At 31.4% G+C, this 27492-nt stretch overlaps 1 protein-coding gene across 3 annotated transcripts in view; it reads left to right on the top strand.

The window, feature by feature from the left end:
- Positions 1-27492, top strand: part of LOC143065294 (uncharacterized) — an 81380-nt gene extending 53888 nt beyond the window's left edge. For all 3 annotated transcript variants that reach the window (XM_076238788.1, XM_076238790.1, XM_076238791.1), the window contains 14 exons: positions 6007-6872; positions 7251-7365; positions 7776-7970; positions 9784-9820; positions 11422-11712; positions 12270-12311; positions 12510-12661; positions 13167-13371; positions 16482-16598; positions 17072-17226; positions 17455-17559; positions 21949-22063; positions 24221-24314; positions 25983-27492. In XM_076238788.1, coding sequence (XP_076094903.1) covers positions 6007-6872; positions 7251-7365; positions 7776-7970; positions 9784-9820; positions 11422-11712; positions 12270-12311; positions 12510-12661; positions 13167-13371; positions 16482-16598; positions 17072-17226; positions 17455-17559; positions 21949-22063; positions 24221-24314; positions 25983-26121 — 2628 coding nt within the window. In that variant the 3' untranslated portion in view covers positions 26122-27492. The remainder of the gene's footprint in view (positions 1-6006; positions 6873-7250; positions 7366-7775; positions 7971-9783; positions 9821-11421; positions 11713-12269; positions 12312-12509; positions 12662-13166; positions 13372-16481; positions 16599-17071; positions 17227-17454; positions 17560-21948; positions 22064-24220; positions 24315-25982) is intronic.

Here is a 27492-nt window from a genome sequence, read left to right as displayed (position 1 = left end):
AGCCCTGTTTAATCAATATTTATAATATGTTTTATTGTTGTGCTGTTAAACACTCTCACAGGTTAGGGGAATTGTGCTCCGTTACACATATTTAGCCCTACACTTTCGGTACTTGAATGTCCGTAATGTATATCAGTCATTTTGTTTGCTATATATCATACTTGTCTCCATTTGTGGTTTTTTTTTTCGTACGTAAATCTCGTATTTAAGACTTACTTTTCATGTTGTCATTTCGGGCTTTTCATGTGCGGACTCTCCAATTGTTGAAGGCTGTATTGTGACCTACAAATGGTCACTTCTACGTCAGTTGGTTCCCTGGTACATTTTAGTTTCTTTAAGGAATGACTGTAATATTTTTTCTGTCTAAAAAGAAATAACACAAAAATGTGGTACACACTGAAAAATCCTCGTAGCAGGTTATTTTTTAAGTGTGCACCACATTTTTTATGTCATTTCGAATAGACAGAAAAAATATTATAGTCATTTCTTATAATTTAATTCTTAATTGCACCTTATGTAAGAATCCTGGATTTTGATTGGTTGATAGCCGGTGTATTTTTCACCAATTTACTGTTATAAAATGAATATCGTCCATTTTTTAAAGCCGCCGGGGTATATGCCAAAAGGATATGCCCTTTTTACCCTCTTTGCCGTGGTATTTGCCAAAAAATACTCTATCCGACTGGACGCTTGTAACGTCACGATCATCAATGCGTTTTTTGAACATTAACATTCGGTGTGATTAAACAGATATAGCATGTTCTTGAGGGGTATTTGCGAAAAATAGCAGTCTTGAGAATGAATTTCCCTCGCCTTACGGCTCTTTTTTCGCAAATACCCCTCCTTAACATGATATATCTGTTTAAAATTCAATTTTAAACCATAGTAAACCATGAAAAAACGTTGATAACGTCACGGTCACATGACAAACTTATGTCTATGAGCTGATAAACAAAACAATATCAGCCAATCAGAAGACGCGTTACATCCAAAATTAAATTATTTGACAATCATACCACATTTTCTTAAAATATTTTATATTTATTCACACTAAAAGTTTATATTCGACTGTCCATTACGATTACTAAACTGTCAATAATTGTCCTGAAAATCATGTTTAGTTTATTCCTTGTCTAAGTTCAAGCATACATGTTTTAAATCGGAGAATGTATGAATATATCTAATTCTGTTTAAGTACTATACAGTACTTCGCTGGTTTTTAATATGAGGGTCTGGATGGGTTTAACAGAATAGAGATATGGCTAAACAGATTAAGAAAAGATAAAATGGGCCAAAAACAAAACAGAATAAAGAACAAAAGGGTCCTTATATAAAGAAGAATTCTATAAAATTAACGAATAAGGTTAAACAAAAACTGGATGGGTGGTGGCTTTACAAGAACGCGACAACGTCCACTCGGTTTTTGTTATATATAAATATATTTGTATCCATCTAATAGGTTAAGATTTTTTTCATTTTGTTCTTTACCTGAACTATTACACCCCTGTCCAAGGTTAGTAAACACGTTTAACCCTGTAACAGCCTGTAAGTGCCTGTCCTAAGTCAGGCTCCTGTAGTTCAGTTGATTTTGTTTGTTCATGTGTTACATATTTGTTTTCCGTAAATTGTTTGAATTGCTCTACATCTATCATTTCGATCCTTTTATAGCTGACTTTGTGGTATTGGCTTTGCTAGTAGTTGTTTATTTCTGTGTTATTCTGGTATCTCGTCACTGCCATTCATTGCATATATGTAACAGTAATTTCTCTAGGCATTATTGAAATAATCTGTTTTTCTCCTTGAATTGCATATAATAAATGTTTGGAATACATTGTGTTTGAACAATATCAACATTCATTTATATTGACTCTATCTTATCGATAGAGGGTTACTGCTCACAAGGAAGCTATTAAATCAAGAGTTCCAAATGGTGAAGTTGAAATCATCCCTTCGTAAATTTTACGGACGCCATCACGAGTTGGTTGACCGTTATGGAATAACCATTTCACAAATGATATCGGATATGTTCCTCACGTCGTAACTACAATCCCCTTCCCTTTCATGAATTTGACCTACCGAATTAGACTATTTACCGGATTTGTAATCACATAAGCAACACGACGGGTGCCGCATGTGGAGCAGGATCTGCTTACCCTTCCGGAGCACCTGAGATCACCCCTAGTTTTTGGTGGGGTTCGTGTTGTTTATTCTTTAGTTTTCTATGTTGTGTCATGTGTACTATTGTTTTTCTGTTTGTCTTTTTCATTTTTAGCCATGGCGTTGTCAGTTTGTTTTAGATTTATGAGTTTGACTGTCCCTTTGGTATCTTTCGTCCCTCTTTTATCGTATCGTGTGTCTTAAAATCTGACTTATTCTATGGTCGATATGAAAATCGAACTTATATCTAAGGACGTCATTCAGTCATAATACGTTGATTTAATATCTCTTTCTATTGCGAATGAAATGTGAACGGATATCGGGCTTTGGTACGAAGACAGCACAAAATTACCAATGCAACACATAAACAAAGCATCAATTTATTTCCATCAAATGAGCAATCATATCCTGGCGGTCCCAAACTATATAGAGAAATCAAAGCCCCAGGCACATCATTTGTTTCAAACAACAACTATCACCACTCGATAAAGTTTCCTAATTCTTCACGTTGGCTTCAACTAGAACATTAACCACTATTCATACGACCTAATTTATAAAGTCCCGTAACACATACCGAGGGTTCTTAGAGGAGAATGTATGTGATCACCAAATCAGACTATGCTTCATTTATACATGTACATATTACAACAAATCATCCATGTTGAATGTGTAATGATATCATGATGGTGTGGTGACTTAAAAAATAATTGATCCAGTGTTTCACCACGAAAACATTAGCATGGGGAAAATGGCTTATGGAAACCGACATGATAAGAGGGTGTCGATCTGAATTTTCGAAAATTTAAAGCAATCTTTCCTGAAACCCGAAAAAATAATAAGAGATTACAAAGTCCCGATAAAAATCATTTAGCTCTTCATATGTGGCACACAAAGGCCGAATAATATATAGATATGAGAAGATGTTGGAGATGTAATTCATTACATTTAATTTATTGGAAATGGCTTTAAACATTGGTAGAAGTATATCCTTGAATCGAATTGTGAAGATCCTGAAATCGAATCAAGGAGGTACTGAAATATTTCAGGATATCTTGAATTCAAATTATGGAGGTCCTAAATATTTCGTTAGGTCCTCATTGATATATGAATATTCTAATATTTTACTCATGAAGGTCTTGACATATTTCTGATTCTCCTGAAATAAAATAATTTTGACCATATCCGTGTCTCGAAAATAATTGCCCATAAAAATTGTTCACTTCCAATTTTTTAAATGTGTTCTAACCTTTTCCTTAAAAACTGATTAATAGTCAATGTTTGAATAATTTTTTGAACAATTGGGCTAACAAGAACACAATTAATCAGTTCAGGTAGTTGATTTTTTTTTTTACAGCACAAATATAAAAATGCCTAAAATTGAGCAATACGAATCCCTCCAAAAACTGTGGGTGATCTCAGTTGCTCAAGAAGCACCCGTTGTGTTGCTATTAGATTCTCGAGTTCTCTAATGTCAATTATCCACTCTACTGTCTTTTTTAATAAAACTGACTTGGGTATCAGGTGTATCTTCTCACTAGATGTACCTCATATCAAAAATATTTTCCAAAAGACCAAAAAAGTGAAAAGTATATTTTAACACATCGCATTTGACTAACAGGTCGAACAACTGATATTCCGAAACCCTGTTGACTGCCACTGGTGATTGCCAAATCAATTGATCACAAGATGTAAAAAAATGGATCTTAATATTAATTTAATACTAAACAGAAAACAATATACTTGCGGCAAAGATGTTATACCACAAACATGAGGTGTCAACATTTTTTGTACACCAGATCCGGGTTTCGACAATTATTACAAATGTCTAGTCAGTGACGTTCGGGATCGAAACGGTATTTTGAAGGCCATATAATTTACCTCAATTTAGAATAGACTCTTGAATTTAAAGAGTCAAAATAAGATGAACGGATCATATAAACCGGAGGGAAAATATGATACAAGCCCAAACGAAAAGTATAAACAAGTCTAAATTGTAAACTAAATTCAATCTTATGATTGCTTTGGATAAAAACCGCAATTTTTATACGTGTACATGTAAAACAAATTTCGTTGTAGAAGGGTCTTAATACAGCACAAACAACATTTTCCAAAAGACCAAAAAAGTGAAAAAGTATATTTTAACAAAACGCATTTGACTGATGTTCTTCAACCCTGCTGACTGCCATTGGCGGTTGCCAAATAAATTGATCACAAGATGTAGCAAAATGGATCTTAATATTAATTTAATACTAAATAGAAAACAATAAACTTGCGGCAAAAATGATAGACAAACATGAGGTGTCAACATTTTTTTGTACACCAGATCCTGATTTCGACAATAAATGTGTCGAATTATGGAGGTCCTAAATATTTCGTGAGGACCTCATTGATTTATGAATATTCTTATTTTTACTCATGGAGGTCCTGACATGTTTCTGATTCTTCTGAAATAAAATAATTTTGACCATATCCGTGTCTCGAAAATAATTGTCCATAAAAATGTTCACTTCCGATTATTTAGACATATAACGGAATTTGATGAGACTGTCATCAAAGTGAGAGGTTTGGCGCTATAAAACTAGGTTTAATCCACCATTTTCTACATTTAAAAATGCCTGTATCAAGTCAGGATTATGACAGTTCTTCTCCATTCGTTCTTGGTGTGTTTTGTTATTTGATTTTGCCATGTGATTATGGACTTTCCGATTAGATTTTCCTCTAAGTTCAGTGTATTTTTGTGATTTTACTTTTTTTCTAACCTTTTCCTTAAAAACTTATCAATAGTCAATGTTTGGATAATTTTTTGATCAATTGGGCTAACAAGAACACAATTTAGTTCAGGTGGTTAATTTTTTTTCAGCACAAATATAAAAATGTCTAAAAAGACAAAGATACAAACAATTTACACAAACAACATAGAAATCTAAAAACTGAGTAATACGAATCCCACACAAACACTGTCGGTGATCTCAGTTGCTCCGCAAGGGTACGTATATTCTGCTCCTTATTTAGCACCCGTTGTGTTGCTATCAGATTTCCGAGTTCTCTAATGTCGATTATCTACTCTATTGTCTCTTTTATAAAACTGAATTAGGTATAAGGTGTATCTTCTCACTAGATGTATCTCATATCACAAACCAAATGTGATCAAATATACCTAATTGCATCTACTGCTTAATATTCCAGATATCCAAATGATTTAAAAGAAATTAAACTAACCCAAAACTTTTCCGTATATGGTTTTAGCCACATAACAATCAAAATGAATTTATGGTGTTCTTTGTGAAGTGCAGTGGCGTTTTCACGAGAGGCGGAGGTGCGTTAGAATTCAGAAGTTAAGGATTACCTCTTTTTAAGGCATAATAAGTGGAGTGCACGAAAACAACCATCATTCTTGAATTATAACCTTCTAATGGAGGTTAAAACAGACAAGAAGAAGAATAATCATGAAGATTTTTTATATAACAGGAAATTTGCATATGAAGGTCCGTCAATGAGCAATTTACAAAATAAGCATTTTTTTTTTCACTGATCAGAGTTATATGTGTTTTATCTAACAAGTTATTTTTATTATTACATTGAAAACAAAGATTAAGACGACTACGACACTGAATACTTAGTAATTTTCAAGCATGAATAAATCAAAGTAATATATTAGTGTTGCTGTGCTCAATACTCGTTGTAAGTAACCACTTGTATTTAGAGTAAATACTTGTTACAAATGATTGCACCTAACATCGAAACATTAACTGAATTGCTGATATTACAAAAACGACTAGTGGCAGAACCCCTAATGTTTTGCTATATTGCTACATAATCTACAATGATTTTTTACACGACTTTTTGTAGACACCAATTAAGCCGAAATGGTCTGGATGGTCCGATAGAAGTTTGTCTGGAGTAAAACGGTACGCATTTGAAGTATGGAAGATGGAATTTAGTCTTGATTATTTAGTTTTGAGAGAACCAGATATTTTGTCAGATTATAACCCAGTGCCAGAGTTTATTACTGAAGTACTAGCTAGCAACAATACCTTCCCAGAATATGAACCCAAAGAACCAGGTGTTTATTCAACAATACTTGAAGTTGCAGACAAAGCAAATAACTCTAGATATGTCCGAAGAATAGCAATATTCGATAAAACATCAGAAATATCCATCATGTCAAGCCATCGGTTGTTCATTTCCTCGGCATCAAATCAATCTAACTACAACTGGCAGACGACTCCTGAAAATGTGCAAACAACTTTGAATGTACAGTGGGAAAATCATTTTATCAACGAAGTACATGAACATGGACATTTTTTGGCAAGCGTCCAAGACTATACCGCAAGACTTAGTGATAACGTCAAAAGAGTGGACTATAAAGAAATTGAACCTCAATTTGACGATAATGAAGGTAACAGAACTAAAAAAGAAATACCAAACATTAATTCAATTGTTAGATTTGAAATAAGTCACCGTACACCCAGTACGGTTATACCAACTAGTGGTTGGGAAGACATCGTTCCAATGAAAGAAAACAAAAGTATTGTTCTCAATGGAGGGAATATTAGAGATGGGTATTCATACCAGGTTTGGGTTCGTGCACATGATGTAATGGGGAATACAAAGATTGATTCTACAGTTGTTTATTTTGATCACAGTCAACCGATAATATACTCTCCTAAGTTTAAAAAAAATGTCGACGATGGAAAGTTTCCGTTTTCAAGCAGGTATGTTTTTAATGTAATCACATATTGAATGCTAAATCTATGTTCCTTGTTCATATACGAACTAATGTCTTTGGAGATTTCTTTTCAACTATAAATCATCTACATTGATGACAATTTGCATGCGTGTTTATTGTTGTGAAATTTGAGATTTACAAGATATTAACAAATGAAGTTGATACGTTGTTAGTGTAAACTAGTAAACGCTTCGTCCCTTCATAAAACAAGTTTTGAAAAATCAATCAATGAAATAGGCAATCATTTTCAACCAATTTCGTTTAACATCCACCGAAAATAATTTTACCGAACAGGCACCTTAAAAACACTCATCAGCAGAGAGTAACCATTCATTATCAAATAATTATCCTATTTTACACCCAGAATAACTGTCACTGCCAAAGATGAACACAGCGGAATCAGTAAAGTATCGTTTAAGTTTATGGTAAACAGCACAGGGGAAGTGAAGAACCAAAAAGACTTCAGGATCGAATCTCAGGTAGTTTAAATTCTTTTTTTTTAAATTAGTGGAAATCAAATTTAGCTTTAAAGGTAGTCATATATAAACTAAATGGGACGGTATCATCATAGCTGTCTCAATAATTTCATAAAATTGTTATGATTATATTTCAGCATTATTAAAGTAGTTATATGTGTTTCGGTGGTTGAAATACGTTATTAAAATAAATACTAAACAGAAAATGCACAAAATAAAATATGTTCACAAAAAAGTTAATTATAATTAGCAATTTTAGTTAACTTTGATTCTAGATGTACAAAATAATTGTTGTGTATTTTCTTGGTATGCTCCCATACACATTATATACATTTTGTTTTTGTTAATTTGATGATGTAATTGTTTAGAATTGTTGTACTACGATTGGCGATATATTCCCCTTTATTTTCTAGACACAGTCGCACTGCAATCAGCTTCCTAAGGAGTGTTACTGCATTTCAAAGGGGGAATGTTTCATGATTGATAGTGTTCTGGATATTGATAACTGCTGGCTTAAAGTTCCAATTGATAGAGTTAAAGATGAAGTTCATATTCTTCAGATTTCTGTATACAACTTAGCCATGCTTTCTAGTATGATTACATACAACGTAAGTGGCTCATATTAATGTCATTTATCAATAAATGATCACAATACGCAAATTATGCACATTTTTTGTGACTATACCGTAATTACATCTAAAGAAAACCTCAAAAGCTTTCAATGATCATAATTAATGTGAGTTTTCATTTACGATTTTCATACCATCCTCTATCGTTATACTATGTGAATGTTGTATCAAAAATAGTAATTAATAATTTTGCAGTAAAGTACAACTGTTGATGAATGATGAAATAATGAGAGAAAGAAAGGATAAATTATGAAAGCCGTGTAGATTTTGTTGCTATATTTTTAATACCATCGGTCATATTTTCAAGTTCTCAACTTAGTAGTCAGTACTTCAATACTTCGTAATAATTAATAAAATGAGGTTCCAATTCCCTTAGCTAAAGTTTATCTATGTTGAATTTGGAACTTTTTTATATCTCTTTTGCTCATATACCTCTTCATATTGTTCCCAAACATCCTTGATTTTCAAATGTTTTGGGTTCAGCGTAAATGATAAAAAATTACTTGTCAAGTTTTCGTTGATTTTACAAAAAAAATACATGTTGTCAGGTTCTTGCACGGCAAAAACTAATGTATAAACAAAATTTTATACCAACAATTATAGGCATCTTTCGCGTTGTTGCTTTATTTACGTCAATCCCTCGACATCATTACCTTAAGCTAGATGATAATACTTTCGGGTATGATTTACCCTAATTATAAGCTCCAACATGCTGATTTAGAAAACAGTGTTATCTTAGATTATATAACAACTTTTAAACACAAATTTTAAGCAATCAAACAACGGTTACATTTTTAAGAAAACACATCATGGATAAAATTGACCGTTTTAACTTTATTCTGTTTGTTCTTTCAATGGTGTTTGTTTTTTAATATGGTGCAACATGTTTTAAAAGTATTCCAAAACTTAAGATATCGGAAGCAATTTAAAAGTAAATTTGGCAAAAACATTCGAAACGATTTTAAAGCATGATTATATAGAAAAGTAGTAATTTCTATAAAAAAAAAAATCAAACTGGCGTTCACCAAAAATACAATAGTTTTTTAATACTCGGTTGGTTTTCTATACTCGGTACATCCGAGCGATACTTGAGTACTCGTTGACATCAATGCAATATACCGGAAAGCTCTTTTAACGCACTAAACAAGTTTTATGCAAACATAAGAAGAAGTTTAATGATTGACAATGTGATAATTCTATACAAAAAAACAAAATGACAAAGAAACCAACAACTGTATATGTAGCTGTACGGCTGTCGACGATGAAGAAAACTCAAACCGCAAAATTAGCTATAAAAGACCCAGAAATGACAAATGTGAACAAACGAGAAAGTAACGGCATAATGTATGCTCGAAATGATTAACGAAATCACATCCCTCCATCATAATTTAAACTAACTTGACTAAGTACAGATCTTAGATAACTCACAGTTACTAAATAAAGGCAACAGTAGTATACCGCTGTTCAAAACTCATAAATCCATGGACAAAAAACAAAATCGGGATAACAAACTAAAACCGAGGGAAAGCTAGTTCAAGGTTAATAACAACTGATAAAAACATCATGCATCTAAAGACTAGAACGTATACTTGTTTATAATTTTTCACCATGAGTAGTCCATGTTTATAAATAAAAGCAACAGTGGTATACCGCTGTTAATAAGTTAATAAAATCGTCATAGATACCAGGATTGAATAATAAATCGATTACGTGAAAACAAATCAAAGTAACACATTATCGAGTCAATAACTTTTCAGCTGTCATTGTTTTACCCGTAGTTTTCTTATTACAGCTAGGAGAAGTGAACAGCTTCAAAGGAATTAAAGAATGTAAGCCATCTACTTATTTTACACCTTTACACACGTTCATCTATCCTAAAGTGTTCAGTGCGCTAATTTTATCATTTGAAATACGGCGTCAGTGATCCGTAGTCCCATTCCTTAAACTCTCGTTAAAATCATTTCCTCTGTAACTATTGGGCAAGTTTAGTCACTGTTTACTTTTATACATGTGGAAGATGTAACTGTTTGTCAACCAGCACGGCGGCCATGGCTAATGATAAAATATAGAAGAAAATGCAAGAGTTTACTATTAACTTTAAAACCGCTATAGATAGACAACCTGATAAGCGCCTAATGTTTAGAGTGTTGAGTTATACCTACTATCTATTAAATCAAAAACTTTCAGAAAACTTTTCAGGAGAAAATGGCTTTAATTTTACTTGTGTTATTGAAAAAAAATATTGAAACTGTTAAACTTTAAATACTAAAACAATTTTGATTTATTATTGATTTTGAACAGTGATGAACTAAACATTCATATCGTAAATGTCAACAGAAATTACGTGATAAAAATATGTCTGCAGATATGAACCATTAAAGTATAAGATGACTTACAGATCGAGTTTTTGATTCGTTCCGGTGTCCAACTTTTTACAGATTTGCCGCTCTTGATAAAACCAAATCAGTATATATCTTTTCAAATATATATTTGTCATTTAATGAGCTCGCTATTGAAAAGAAATAGTTTTAAGCAAGAAGCACTACGAAGTGTGGAAGTCAATAAACAAAGTTATAAAAGGACAAAAGGACAAAATCTTATACAGGAGCAAAAGAAGAAACTAAAACCGTCAATAAAATACTACATAGAAAAATAATGACTGAGCATCACGAAACCACCAAAACCCGGTTTAATACTCTTGACTCGGGAGCGACAGCCATTTCTATGTCGTTTGTGTTACATTTATAAATATACTTGAGTCAGAGCCGGTTATTACACACCTTACAATAAGAAAAACGTGAATTACTGTTTGTACGCCCATATACATCACATATTCAAATACGTTCGGTTCATGTTTATTGTTTTGTGTTTGATTTTCTACATTGACTAGAGGTATAGTGGGAGGGTTGATATCTAAAAAAAATCCCATATTTAACTCCGCCGCCATTATGCGCTTGTCCCAAGTTAATAGCCTCTTGCCTTTGTTAATCTTGTATGATTTTTGATTAATGAGTTGCTGCGGGAATTACACGCTGCATTGAAGACCCATTGGCGGCATTCGGCAGTTTTCTGCTCTTTAGTCGGGTTGTTGTCTCTTTGACTCATTCCCCTTTTCCATTCTCAATTTTATTTACATGAACCTTCTAAAATAAATAAGTTTAGAACAATTCTGATATTTTAACTTCCTAAATACTTTTAAACCAAATCTATTGATATGCAAACTCCTTTAAAAAAAACGCTCCTTTGAAGATATTCGTAACCGAAAGAAAGAAATAAAACGTTAAACAAAATGTGGGATAAGGAAATCAATGGTATTGTGAAAGGATTATATAGCAATAGAGTTAAAGGAACAAACATTTTTGATAGTCATTTGTTGACCATCAAAACTAATCATATGTTCGTCAAATTATATGTTGGTGTCTATTTCCAGATTATAGTCCATCAAATATTACAATATTAAAAACATCAGACACAAGTTTAGGTATAAGCTGGATTCAAGCACCAACCTGTTATGAGCGTGCTGGTATTCTCATCCGGTTATTCCGACCAGATAATTCCACAAGGGATTTCAAAGTACATAAAGATGCGACAACGTTTGACCTAACGGGACTGTCACCTACAACTCAATATTGGTTTCAACTATTTACTAAATATGGTAATGATACAAAATTTGAAATTAGTGGATCTCCTGCAATTCTAAAATTCCAAACAGCTGAGGCGTGTAAGTCATAAAATATCTATGAATCTATTTTTTTTTTTTTTTTGATTTTCTTAAAACTAGAGCTTACGTCAAATTTTGTTTATGTCATAACAACAGGCTGCGCATACTTTTTTTTTAATGGGAAAATGCATTGAAAGATTAATATATTTACAATTATTTTAGTCTAAAACATTTAATTGACCCGTTATTATCCTGAAAACCAATGGAAGAACATTCTTGTACTAGATCTTTAAACATTTAAAATCTTTTTAACAATTGCTGTTCCAGTATAAATGAAGGCGACAGTAATTTACCAATATTCAAATCCCGTAATTAACTTTGAATAGAAAATTCAGGTAACAAACAAAAGCAGACTGTATGAACTCCAAAAAGAGGGAGCAAGAGGGTGACGCCGGTGATAGAATACAACTGGTAAAATTACAGATCCGACGATAATATAAATATTTTAAGTAAGTGAAAGAACTGTAACCTTGTTATTCATACCCTCTACCCCAACCTTAGCCCCAACTCCAACCCCAACGTAAAAAAATGTTATGGTATACTTCTTATATTTTCAGCTGTAGGATTCCCACCAGGCGGAGTTGCAGGATTATCTGCCGGTGAGTTTTGTCACGTTTGTTTGATTCACTTGAACAATTTTTCATTAATAAAATTATTACCTCTAGCGGTATTTTGTTTCTTGTGTGTGATTAATGTGATCATTAAATATTTCTCTCTTGTATTCATTAACGTTTTACAATTCTGAATACCTCTATGTTTTGTTAGTAAATCAATCAATCATTATTCTCATATTGTAGGGTTTATATTGCTGCTGGTTGGTGTTGTGGTCGTTCTGTTATTCCTTGGACGTACCGGACGTTTACAGCCTGCTAAAGCCAGAATGACACAAGGGATTAGAACTATTCGTAATACAATCCGTGTTCGCTCACATACTAATGGTGGATACAATGTACGTACTGCTTAGATATAAAAATATTGATATTATAATGCATGAAAAAGATACAACTATGAGGAATATAGTGTAGTATAGTCCGTTTGACTGTACTGGATGTATATACGAATGTGGACGTTAATACCGCGATGCCTTTTGTAGATAAAGTGCCATGCTTTCTGCACATTAAAGAATCCTTGCCACAACTCATTAAGGATTTGAATTAAATTCTGTTACTATCCATTGCCCTAACTCTTCCTGTGACATCAAAGTTTCTAGCACTTTACCCATACGACTCTTATTACAACATAAAGGAAAAATTGTGTAACTCACTTAAAGTAAGCATTTTTAGTATTAGAATTCTTTTAGAATTTGAAAAATAAACAGATATCGACCCTGCAAATGTAAAAATTAATATATTGAAACTTTACCCTACCTCTTTAGAACATAAACGCAGCTAGCATTATTAAATTCGCAACAATATTCTGAATTTTATTCAAACAATTCCATCTTTGTATTTTAGAATCGAGCGTATAGCACTAAGTTTGATGATGATATATACTTCTATGGACAAATGGAATCGACTGGCGCTACGAATCTAAAAATTTCACGTAAAGACATATCATTGGAATCCGAGTTAGCACAAGGGAGATTTGCAACAATTTATTTAGCCAAATACTATGGCAACCATCGTGACGCTCAAACCGTTGCTGCTAAAGTTTTAAAAGGTATACATGTAGCTATAGAAATGTATGCAATACAGATAAGATTCAACATTTGTTATTCTTAGATATACCAAAGAAAACTAAAAAGTTCTAGTACTGTACGAAGATACTTTTCCATTCATTAATTATACATACTTGGATTTCAACATTCTGAGGCTTAGCGTTCCTCATGATGGTTAATCCGAAAAAGCACCTCAGACTCTATTAAGGGCGACTAAAACAAATTAAAAAAATAACATCCGTATGAAACTGTTATTGCTTAAGACGATATAACAAAATTCTTTAACAATATCATGAATATAATCCACATGATGATAATGTATTATCTACAAAAATACCTACATCCTTAGTTTCTTTTAAAATTAAATTACTTGCATAAGCGTTTGAAACACATATAATCTGTCTACACCACCATCTTAAAGAAAGTAAACTGTAGAAGGTAACCAAAGCTAGATATAAAAGAGAAATTATTATAAAGTTTATTTAGGAGAGCATATTTTACTGACTGCAATATGCATTTCATATGCATTTCTGCATCGACTTTCGATATAGTAGTTCAGGCAGAATTGTTTTGAAAACCATATTTCTCTTTGACCATTGTTGATACAGTCCTAATAAAACAGTAAAACGTATTCATATTGTTGGTGATTTACATTAATCATGTTCTTCTACTTCTTATTTGATTTGGTTGTCCATATATTTTTGTTCGAGTATCTTATATATATGGAAGGTTCGTGTAGCGATTTGTGATAAAGAAAGAATAATATGGGGACCAAGACACAAAACCGGTGCATGAACAGAAAAACGCCCAAATACAAAGGGATGTTTAGTGCTTATATTGCTGTTTTTCATCTCAAAGTCACAGTGAGGCCTTCAACAGAAAAAAACCTCTCTTTTCACTGTAAATTGGAGCATAGTATCTATATTTGATAAATTGTCAGTATAATTAACGTAATTTCGTTACCGAAACACGAGTCGACGTGAATTTTTTAACTTATTCTTAATTAGTTGTAAGTACGAAATATTTGATATTTTTATTGTTAATGTGTTTATATCTAGTTGTTTTGGAGAAGACATAACTTAATTGTAAAATGTGTGTCTGATCTATTTTGAACATATTAAACTAAGACACTACCAAAAATTCAGATAGATCATATTCAGATAGATCGTACCTCTGCTGGTGGACTATCAGTCCCCGAGGGTATCATCAGCTCAGTAGTCAGTGCTTCGGTACTGATATGATTTAAGGATGTACACCTTTCTAGAATTAAACTTTTTTTCTAAACCTGATTTTTGGGTTTATATGACTGTAAAAAAATAATTGGTAAATCATATGGTAGTGCGCTTCTTTTTTTTTTTTGCTACAGCCCTCTGAAAGTACTCCATTTTGATGATTTTTCTATTTTTCATCAATTTTTACCCATTTTTGGGCTATTATTGTGAAAAAAAATACAGTTCCACATTTACAGTTTTATTCATACTCTCAATAGAGATGAAGGGGACCAATCTGAATAAATTCAACTAATAACAACTATAGGTAGGTGTTAATATAAGAAAGCTTTATAATATTTTGATGCTTTTTAGTGTCAAATATACCATGTTGTTAATTTTGGAAATTTGTGATTTTTCTCTGTTTAAAGAACAAAATGCATATTTTTTCAACATCCTTGTTATAAATGATTGAAAAAAAATACATATCTAGGAAATTTGAAAAGAAAAAGTTAAATGGGATGTTTATGTTTCTGATAAAATCATTTTCTGTACCCTCACCCATTTTTCTAAAAATTTCACTCAAAAAGACTGACTTGATTAGTAATAAAATTTGAAAATTTCATTACTCAAAAACTACTTATTGGAAATACACAATTCTTTCACGGAGTTAAGTTTGATTATGATAATTATCAAATTCATTGTTATTTTCCACTTATATCACATGTTTTGGAAATAATTCCAGAACGAGATTTCAATGAGACTGAACGAGACTGAAATGTCAGAAAAATACATCCTTAAGGATGTACACCTCTGAGGAGCCAAAAATTTCTAAAATTAAACTTTTTTTTTCTTAACCTGATTTTTGGGTTTATAAGACTGTAATAAAATAATTGGTGAAGAAAAAATCATATAGTGGTGCACTTCTTGTTTTGCTACGGCCCTTTGAAAATGTCCAATTTTGATGATTTTCCCATTTTTCATCGATTTTTACCTTTTTTTGGGCTATTATCGTGAAAAAAATGGCAGTTTCACAATTAAACTTTTTTTCATACTTTCTATAAAGATGAAGTGGTCCAATCTTAATAAGTTTTACTTTAAAAAAAAACTATAAGTAGGTGTTAATACAAGAAAGTTTTATCATATTTTGAGGTTTTTTTGTGTAAAATTTACTTTGCTGTCAATTTTGTATTTTTGTGATTTTTCTCAATTTTAAGAACAAAATGCACCTTTTAAGTTTTTTTGTTATAAATGATTGAAAAAATACATATCTAAGAAATTTGAAAGACAAAAATGATATGGGATGTACATGGTTCTTGTAAAATCATTTTTTTGTACCTTTCACTCACTTTCTCAAAATTTTGGCTAAAAATGCAGACTTGATTGGTGGTAAAATTTGAAAACTGGATTACTCAAAAACTATTCATTGTAAATACGCAATTTTTTCACAGAGTTATGTTTGATTATAATATTTTTAAAATTCATTGATATTTTCCACTTGTATCACAAGTTTTGGAAATAACTCAAGAACGAGATTTCAACGAGATTGAACAAGACTGAAAAGTCATAAGAATACATCCTTAACAAACTTTTAGTTAAATTGTCCGTTAATAAATTTTGAAATTATTATGAAACTAGGGTTTCAACTCTCTAAGGCAAAGTTTGGTTTAGATGAATTTGGCTATTCATTTTAGGTATTTTTGACACACAGCTCTTCAACGATTTTCGATACTTATCTATCTTCGGATTTCAAATGTTTGGCTTTGAGCGTTCCTGATGAAGGTAAATCCAGAAAAGCGCTTCGGACGCCAAAAAAAATATTAAACGTGTTGTTTTCAATTTTTTAATAGTTCTAAACAAAATGCTAAAATTAGCGGTATTTGAACTTTTTCATATAATTACAGATGACCAAAAGGAAGAGAACGTTATGAAGATGAAGGCTAAAATAAACTTTTACATAGAAAAAGTCGGACACCACAAAAATGTTGTGGATTTTATAGGATATGTAGAAGACGATGTTAGTAAGTATTCAAATACATACAATAACAGCAGTGACACAACCCGCAGTATTCTAAAAGAGTCAGAATATTGTACAATATCTCGACCAAACAATAGATGTAAGTCATTATAAAAGCCTGTTGTAGCTTTAGATAACATTTGTCCCATATTCCTAATGTTTCCTCCTCCCATACATTTACGTAAAAAGGTAATGAGCAATGCTGTTTAGCAGTCTGTCCTTAGTCAACTATATGCCGCCCATATTCAATTTCATATACTTTTTTTGTCATTTACTATCGAATTGAGTTATCAATGGCGTTGAGAAACAAGTCTGTCAATAAAATTATTTCCCTTACTGAAAGTTTTTATCTTGGCTGATATTTGACAATAAATTATGACACTGGTTTGTATTTGCATGATTTCCATAGTTGTGTATTCCATCTTAGAAATATTTACCCTGTGTGCTTCATTATTTAAAACACTTAATTGTTTGCAGGAGGATCGTTTATGGTACTGGAATATTGTGAAAGTGGGGTATTGAAGGAGTTCCTTATCTCAAAGAAGTCCGACGTAACTGTTGATTTGGAAGAAAGATTGTTCAGAATGGTCTTTGGAGTTTGTCTTGGAATGGACTATTTATCATCGAAAAAGGTACAAAACAGAAAAAGATCATTTTGTTACCATATTTACATATAAGAGCCATTTGTATCGCTTAACATGAAGAGAGCATTGATTACACTAGCGCAACGACATATGCTTTGAATGTCATTGCTAAATCAATTTTACATGTGACCATCTTTGAACTGTTAAGCTTTTTAAAAGTTCAAATGCAATCATTTTAATTGTTTACTTAAATGAGTAGTTTATTCGTTGCGATAGGTTGTCCACAGAAGATTAGCAGCTAGAAATATTCTTTTGGATCATTTGTTTGAACCAAAGATAACTGGATTTGGACCAGAACCTGAAGCGGAACGAGAAGGGGAAGTAAGTTTTTTAATCTTTTGTATTTAACATTACTCTTCTAATTTTTGCATTCGGCTCGACGGTTTTTGTGTTTGTATGTCAATTATATTTTGAATAAGTATTCTTTAGATGCACTCACAAGTATTTTAAGGCAATGAAAATAAAAGAAATTTTCGATGTTTTCAATAAACTTTTATTTTTATAATTGAATATATGTTTGTTTTCAAGAGTACTGAAATACATTTTTGCTAATTATGTGTAAATGTTATTACATTTCATTATACTGATTGAACGACTATTTGAAGGGTGGTTATGACTTCTCCTTCGCTATTCTTAAAAATCGACAAATTTATTTTTCCAAATTTTGCTATATCCTCAGAATGTGATGTTTTAATTTTGACCTAGGTGTTCCTGAGACTCTATATGAGTGCTTGGTACCCTTCTTTATCTAAGATAAGTGTGACATGATAAATGTTATAGAAAATCTTAAACTATAAGCTAGAGAGATCAATGGTCTTTTAATTTGAAAATGACGTAAGGTCAATTGATTTTGACTTGTGTTTTTACCTATTATCAGAAAACGTATTGGTTGAAAATGTTCATTGACATTTAATTGGAGGTTTCTCCCCTTCTTTATTTTAAATAAGATGATTAGTGACATAACTCATGAACCATATATACACTGTGTCTAAACCACACCGGCAAAATTTGCTCGGACTCGATGGTATCTAACATCCGGCACAATGACGGAACACCAATAGACAAAAGAAAGGTAGGTTTCTCCTTATTTTTTTATTCTTTTTATGATATCAAAGAATATATATACATATACAACTATTTTCTATTGTGAGATGCAATATTTTCTACAACCTTTCTATATTAACGGAGAAATAAGTCAAAATGCATGTCAAAATGACGAATTGAGTGAACCTTGCCTCGAAATTGTTTAATTTCTCGTTAAATTGTTCACATTGTACGGAAAGAAAGGTACGGGAAGATAGATATTGACACGGAGATTGCAAATTTAGTTATTATGAGCATCTCCATAATTGTATTTCTGTGTATGGAACGAAAGAAATGGGTCATGTCAAAATGGAACTGGCCGGTTTCGTCAATGTATACAACCCGGTTTCGTCATAGATTTCAAAATGCATAACCCGGTTTGGTCAAATAAAAAAATCATAATCGCATTACATTATAATTGATTATTTAACTTCAGCGTTCAAAAGGAGTTTTGTGGGTCGTTGGAAAACAAATTCGTTCACCGGACAAGGGCTTATTATTTATATGAGTCTCAGATTCAAATAAATAATAAGCAAAAAGTTGAATTCCTACTCTTATAGAACACAAATATTTTAATTTACTTTGCATTCCGAAATTTTTTAACAGCATATTGAGATTAAAGCTCTCTAAATATGCGTTTTCTATATGAGTTATGGGAAAACATGTTGAACATGTTAAAACTTGAAATTAAAGTTTACGGTCTTAAAAATCGAAACACACAATTGATATGTGATTTTCTCGCACAAAAGGATGGACACCTTTATAAGTAATCTAATCATTCTATGTATGTAATCTTTTCTACAATCGTTAAAAATAAATCTTCTTACGGATAAACGTTGATAATAAGACAACTGTATATGCATGCATAATCGACATAGAAAATGAATGTAGGATTACAACTACCATGCATTAAAATATTTTTTTTTATCCCTTATTGTAACTATACTGCTATGTACAAACTAGTATAATAGTATAATAGTCTCAGGTCATTGACAAAATTCAATAATAATTATTTTGTTAACATTACTAAAAAAAAACGAGTCTGTACTGTCGCCGTTGTGTTATGATGATCGTACACTGACGTTGGTCAGTATATTTTGACAATATATACTGACAGACGGATTCAGTTTATTTCAAAGTGGACGTATTATTTAAAAATGTCTATCAACATGAAAAGTTCATACAAATTCTAAGCGACAACAACCCGACCATGGAGCAGAAAACAGCCGAAGGCCACAATGGGTCTTCAATGAAACGAGAAACTCCCACATCCGGTGGCGTCCTTTAGCTGGCCCCTTAATAAATATTTATACTAGTTCAGTGATAGTGGACATCATAGTAAACTGCGAATACATGTATATTTATTATATTTAAGGGATAATTTTAACTATGATACAAGTTTTGGCACACATCGCGCATTTACTATACAGGCTCTGTCCTCGGACGAGTTAAGGTTTTTTCATCATTTTTTATCATTTGTACTTTTGTTGTACTGTTTGTGTCAGCGACAACACTTTGACTCAGGCCATTCCCGAATCACACGCTTGTAATTCCATGGTTGTCTTTGGTTGCTTTATACCATATGCGTTTTGAACATAAAATAGGCAGGTAGTTTTCTTGTTTGAATTGTTTTACATTTATAATTTAGGGCCCTGTTATAGCTTGCTTTCATGCAGTTTGTTTTCTCATTGTTTAAGGCATACGCGGACCTAAACTTGATTAATTCAACGTAATTTTTGTGTCTAAAAGAAAGTTGTCTCATTGTCAATGTTTATGGGATAAGTGGTTACCGTCACTTCTTAATAAGACCTAGATATAAATGACGGTCATGTTTTGCAAACCAACTTTTATCCACATTGAAAATACAAAACTGTCAGATATTGTTTTCGAAAGTTATCTTGAAGTTTCAATTGAATTTGAACTGTACAAAAAATGAATTTGAACTGTAAAAATAAGGTGAAAAACATGCATATGAAAATAAATGTGCCTACCAGAAACGGGGAGAAAGTTACAAATCTCACTGCTATGTTATGGATGCTTAAGTGTGAAAACTCGCTTTAGTGCGCAAGTAACATAGTATATATAGTACCAGAAAATCTGGCAGGACTGCATGCATGATTAATTTGTGCAGAACAGTATAGACTTTAGTCGGTTTGGGACTGTTCGTCAATGATTGAATGCATAAATGTATTAATAATTGATAGTAAATATTGTAAACTAAGTGTATATAATATAGTATAGTAAATTAAAATTATGGCACAATCAAAACACATCCTTTTATTTTTCATCTTTACATACTACTATTATAAACAAAGAAAATATAATAATGTTACAAAATAATTAGATACCAGTGTTTGCTATTCAGTATTTATATTCCATTTAAAATTAGTTTGAAGTTAAGTGAAATAAGGGATACGCCTTTCATTAGGAAAATGTGTATTATCATAATTAACCATGTCCAAAAGTGCCCGTTTAAAATAGATTTTAACACGCCAAGTTTACTTTACAATAAATATATATTTAAATTCTCGAAGGACAATGTTCAGATCCGTGCCAAAGTTTCTTTTCATAAATTGTTTGTCAAAAAAAAAAAAAAAAACCGGGTGATATATATATAGACGAAACCGGGTGATTGTGTAGTAACAACATTGACGAAACCGGTTTATTTTAATTTGACATGACCCTTTTCTTTCGTTTCCTTACACAGAAATACAATTATTGAGATGCTCATAATAACTAAATTTGCAATCTCCGTGTCAATATCTCTCTTCCCGTACCTTTCTTTCCGTACAATGTGAACAATTTAACGAGAAATTAAACAATTTCGAGGCAAGGTTCACTCAATTCGTCATTTTGACATGCATTTTGACTTATTTCTCCGTTAATATAGAAAGGTTGTAGAAAATATTGCATCTCACAATAGAAAATAGTTGTATATGTATATATATTCTTCGATATCATAAAAAAAATAAAAAAAATAAGGAGAAAACTACCTTTCTTTTGTCTATTGGTGTTCCGTCATTGTGCCGGATGTTAGAAACCATCGAGTCCGAGCAAATTTTGCCGGTGTGGTTTAGACACAGTGATATAGAAAAGACCTAAGCTCTACTGATTTTAGGTTCTTGCTTCATAACCTTGAAATTTGCGTAAAGGTCAAATGTGAATCTGATGATCTAGATCTTGACTTTTTGTGAATTTCTTATTGGCACATGAGGTCATTGGCATTGATTTCATACATATGACATTAAAAGGTGAAACGGATATGACTGTTTGTAAACCGAAAGTAGTACTTTTAGCATTATTTCAATGTAACAATTACTCGAGCTTTATATTTTGGAAATATGTCTGCAGAAAAGTTCAGTTACATACTATTAATAAATGAAACCAGAACTAAAGTTTTGTAAACCGGACGTACCTACCAGATATCTCCCTTATCTTTAGCAAAAGTTTTGAGTAACCATATATTATTTGTTTTGAAATCTGCCATATTTAAGATTACATTTGACACCAGAATCGATATTTGAACCGAATGTGAATATTTCCCATTTAAAACATGTGCATTTGGGGGTGATAAGAACTTGTTCTTTGAAAAATATTTTTTTAATTTATCTTGATTTTTTTTTCTAGGAACGTATACCACTAAAATGGATGGCACCTGAATGTATGAAAACAACTATTCATGCAAATGAATTGAGTGACGTTTTCTCCTTCGGCATAGTTATGTGGGAAATATTTTCATTGGGTAGTGTATTTTTTTATTTCAATTTTGATGCTATGAGAAAACTGAATACTTTTATTAACTGAAAAAAAACTTTTTCACTCAAGGTAAAATGTCTATGGTCAAGAATGGACTGAAATAGTTTAGAAAATATGAAACAATGACGAATAATACAATTAACGTCCTTTATCTGCGTACATATGCAGCAATGTCGGTCTAATACTAGTAGTAGCTGAACGATTAACCCATTTCTCTAACGTCAGTCTATTGTTCTAGCGATGGATTATTTTTCAAGAATCCACTGACCACCATGTTAACTTAAGAAAACTAATATCATAACTTTTAACTAACGATATTTTATCCTCTCAAAAACGAGTGAATAATATAGGTTCGAACTCACGCGTATTTTCGACAGTTAAGTCTGTAGTTTATGCATGATACCACTAGATCACGAGTGCTGTATAAATTGTTAATTAAATATCACTCTTATAGCGTATATCTGTCAATGCATGTCAATAAACTGTAGTTCTGTCTTTTTGTTATCTAATGAAATATATAAACACTATAAAATCAAGGAATTGTAGATATTACTTACAAGTACAATTCCTTGATAAAATAAACATCCATGTACACATTACACTTATTACTTTTAAGGTACAAGGTTTTCCCTTTTCATCATCTTTTGGTTTTATGATTATAATGATATCATACTATGATCACTTTATTAATCTTTGTTTGATTATAAATGGTCCAAATATACATCAACATTTAACTGACTCTTATGTGAATAAAGTGTGATTAACTACGACTGTAAAACCACTTCTTTGACTGTGAAACCAGAAACAAAATTGTCAACTTTAGAGTAAAAATGAAATATAGATACCTCTAAGATTAAAAAAATATTTTGGTAGAGAAAAACATTACAAAAAAAAATCATTCCGGGTACTAGTCTTTACTTTGGCACTGTTAATATCACAGTTTTTTTCTTTAGGTGCCAACGACTAAACGATCACGGCTATGAACAGCTTACATGTCACATTGCAAAATTGACATAATTATATATTGTACATTTGAAGCAAAAGCAATTCTGCTTGGGTTTTAGGATGCGTACAACAAATAATAATAGTTCATTAAGTGATTGACGATGGATGACAAATGCAATAACGTTAGAAAAATCAAAACAAAATGAAAGGAAACCAGTTTAAAAAAAAAGTATATATAATATTTCAATTATGACCAACCACAGTATCTATTTTATCAACCACACGTGTCTAGTAAAGTGGTTCTATTGTGAATTTTACACTTCATTTTGTTTTAAAATGTGTATAGTAATTTAGAATGTGTGTTGTTTTTTTATCTTTATGAATGTGTGTTGTAAATTCAATCAATCGGGCCATTGGTTTGATAATTAGGTTGCTAAATACTATATATGTAAGATGGTTCCTAAATGTTGGTAATCAAAAAAATTTATTTTTCCAAAAAAAGATTGTAAAAGATCCATTTGTTAGTTATATGTCTATTTGAATGAATTATAAACACTATATTAATTATTTGTAATTATTCAACATTGAATGAAATAATCATTTACAAATACAAAATCTGGTAATAAAAAGAGAAGAATAGTACATGTTTAAGTTAAATTGAACTTATATTAAGTTAAATATAAATGTGAACTGGGTGGATCTAGTCAGTTCCAGCTATTAGACAATAAAAAAGACAAAATATGAAATTATTTTCATGAAATTCAGTTGATTCATTGTCAGATCATGAAACAGATAGTCGTTTTACTAGAAATGGGTTAAGCTAGAGAATTGATAAGAAGTAGTGGATTCGAAAACGATAATCAACTCGCGACTAAAGTCGCTCGTTGGTTATCTTTTACGAATCCACTACTTCTTATCAATTCTCTACTACTGAATGTGGACATACATGCTGATCAAGAATTATACAAACCTGCTCAATCTTTTTTTGACAACTAGTTTGTAATTAAAAAATATATTATAAAAGATAACACATATTTTGAAAAGAAGTGTTAGAATATGCCAACTTCAGATAATTTTGCTAACATTTTATATGTTGTTGATTGAACACTGACCGCTTCAGATAACTGAGAGATAATAAGGATTAAATGTCTCGGGGTAAAAACCATGAAATGCGAGAAAAATCTTTTTTGAATTGCAGGAGACACACCTTACCCAGACATACAAAGCAGGGACGTTGCTTCTAAACTTAAACAAGGATACAAAATGAAGAAACCAGAATACTGCGATGATGCGTGAGTGATTGAATATTCAATTACAAAATGACTTTAGCACAAATATGTTTTTATATTGACCAAAATTTTAAAACTTTAAAGGAAATTTTATATTGTAGCGTCGTGTCATTATTTTACTTGTTAAGAAAAAGACATCGAAATAGATATTGGAAAATTAATCATCACGACTAGTTTTATTGCACTATTACCATACTAATGGTTAAATACTTAAAATACATATACTAATGGACGTACACTAATACGTGGCCCCTTTGCATTTTATGTTTAATTCCGCAATTGCAAGCAGGCACTTCCCTTTCGTCTAAAATTCAAATAAAGTGGCAATCAATGAATGTCAAACCAACACATTAAGGTGTGTGGAACTGAATAAAAAATCAAAGGAACTTCAGATGTACCAACATAGGTACTTCAGATCTGAAAAACGAACAATATGTACCCTCTTCTTTAAATTTTATGCAATTTTTTTTTATTATTTAAAATTATAAGATATGATTTTCGTATCATGGAATTTTATGCGAACGTCATACAAGTGAGAGGTTTATGAAACTTTAAAACCAGGCTTAATCCACTATTTCCTACATGAGAATGACTGTACCAATTTAGGAATATGACAGTTGTTATCAATTCTTTTGATGTATTTGAGCTATTGGTTTTACCATTTGATCAGGAACTTTCCGTTTTGAACTATCCTCTGAGTTCGGTAGTTTTGTTATTTAGTTTTTAATACTAACTCTATCAAAATATTTTACATCATTAGAAAGTTGCATAAGTAGAATATTGCTTTAAGCACGTCATTGCTGGCCAAGTCCGATTTATAGTAGTTACATTTTACATTAAACAGCAATTACATTTGTAGGATGATTTCTTCTCATATGTTTAGACTTTTTCCTATTATTTTGCATTTCTACTTTTATTTTTTACTTCTTATGCATTCCAAAGCAGTTACAGCTAATTCCTCTGATTTTGTTTTACACTTTGATCCTATTCATAATCAAATCAGTACATTAACAGAAATTTTTATCAGTACAGCTGTATGTTCCCGATCTAAGAACAGAATGGCTTATTTCGAAGAAAAAAAATGATAAACAAATATAAGCTCCTAAGTATTTTTAAATTGTCAGTATAAACAAAACAAAATTTATTGAAAGATTGAAAGAACATATCTAATCAACAACAAAATTATATTCGTATTTATGTTAAAAATTGTCTTTTAGATACATTTCTTGTTGGTTAAATTCTTCGTTCAATCCAATATATGAATAAAAACTTGTAAACTTTGCAATGTTGTATCAAAAGTATTCAAAGCATAATGTAGATTTGGGATTCGTCTCAATATCACGAAAATATGTAAAATTGTTAATAAAATATTTCAAAACTGTTTTGGATTCTTCTACATAACCTATTGCAATTCAACAACCCATCTTATATTTCTTGAAAAGAATATTTTTTTATTTGTTTCATTTCCAAAAAGATTTTTTTCTTCACTCTTATTTCCATAAAGAATAACAACTCCTTTCCCTGCCAAAGAGTCTTTTTTTCTCATATCTCGTATCTCGAAATAAGCTAAATGACCCATTCATAATTCAGTTCATTTTCTTTTGGGACGAATACTATTTCTTGATGTTATGTTCTTTTTCTAAACAAAGATATATCATTTATTTGTTTCAGCTTCTATAAGATCATGTTAAAGTGCTGGCACTATCATCCAAACAAACGTTCAGGCTTTGCAGAGGTTAAGGATCAGCTGTCGCACATGTTCCAGGAAGGACCAAGTGAAGAATATTACTACCGGTCGAATGATCTGTAAATCAGGCACTAACACTAGACGAATGATCTGTGTTAGACAAAACTGAACATTATTAAAGAAAACAGCGGATTGTAATTGTAACTATATGAGTTTTTTTTCTGTCTTGACAAATTTCCGATTCGATTTTTTAAAGATCAATATATATATCTTGTACCCTGATCAACAATTTTATAATATAAAGATTCAAAGAAAATAATTAAAATTACAATATGCATTCGCCTGTTTATTGCATGTTTGTTTGCTCTTTCTCTCTGTATTTATACGCAGTAGTTATTTTTCATTTTTTATTATTTGATTTCTTTTAAACTTAAAGATAGAGAGAAACTACTTGAATTAAACTTAATGGATATAAACTAGTGACATATTTGTCTGTTAAATGTGGAGTTAACACTTACATAATGTGAATGGAATAGTCATTTTTCAAGTATTGTCTTTGTAAAAGATTTCAGTTTGGGACCTGAGATGAACTTTCGAAGGGAAAATTTCACCTTTCACTCCATATCCTTCTGTTATCCATAAACTACTTAAAAATGATATATTGCCCGGATATTCAATATGTACTGCTCTTTATTTTTGTCCTTGTTAAGTTGTTGATTGTTTAATGATATTATAAGTTATGTGGTTCGCTACTAACCCCTACGTATCCATAGAAGGTTAGTAAAATCCATAGGGAGTAAGGCCTGAGGCCGAGTCCCCTATGGATTTTATTCACCCTCTATGGATCCGTAGAGGGTCTGTAGTGAACCGAATAACGAATTTATCGTTCACTAAACTTTTTCTGCTGCGTTTTGTTGAAAATAAACAATGAAAAATAACAACATTAATAGATGACGTCACAATTAACGCATCATGAAATCCCTATGAAATTTACTAACCGCTACGGTCTCATAGGGGGTCACCACGTGACGGCGTTAAACCAATCACAACGTGATGATTTACCTGCGGTGCGATGATTAACATTTAAGCCCTTTGTCATGTCTATCTTTTGATTTTTATTGTTTTGTGTTGTCAAGTATTTTATGCTTATCTTTCTTGTTGATTTATTCTTTTATGTCTAAATGTTAGGCCGTCATTAGCTCCAATTGATTATTTTTTTATTTTTATTTTTAAAAATTCATATTGAATTATCAATACTACATTTTTTTTAAATATTATACCCATTATTTGTATTGTCATTAGTATCATAGCTATTATATTGTTGAATACTAATATGCAATCAAAATTAATCAAGTATTTTTTTATATTAAGCTTCATAAAAGCATCAACTATATGATAATAGAAATAATTTGATATGTTAATTTTGCTAATTTCTATTCATGCATGTCTGTTTTAGCTTTATGTGTACATATTGTCAATAAAACTTGAAATTAT

The sequence above is a fragment of the Mytilus galloprovincialis genome, chromosome 2 (genome assembly GCF_965363235.1).
Source record: "Mytilus galloprovincialis chromosome 2, xbMytGall1.hap1.1, whole genome shotgun sequence".
Lineage (NCBI taxonomy): Eukaryota > Metazoa > Mollusca > Bivalvia > Mytilida > Mytilidae > Mytilus > Mytilus galloprovincialis.
Note: the sequence above shows the minus strand (reverse complement) of the source record. Positions and strands in the feature narration are given on the sequence as shown.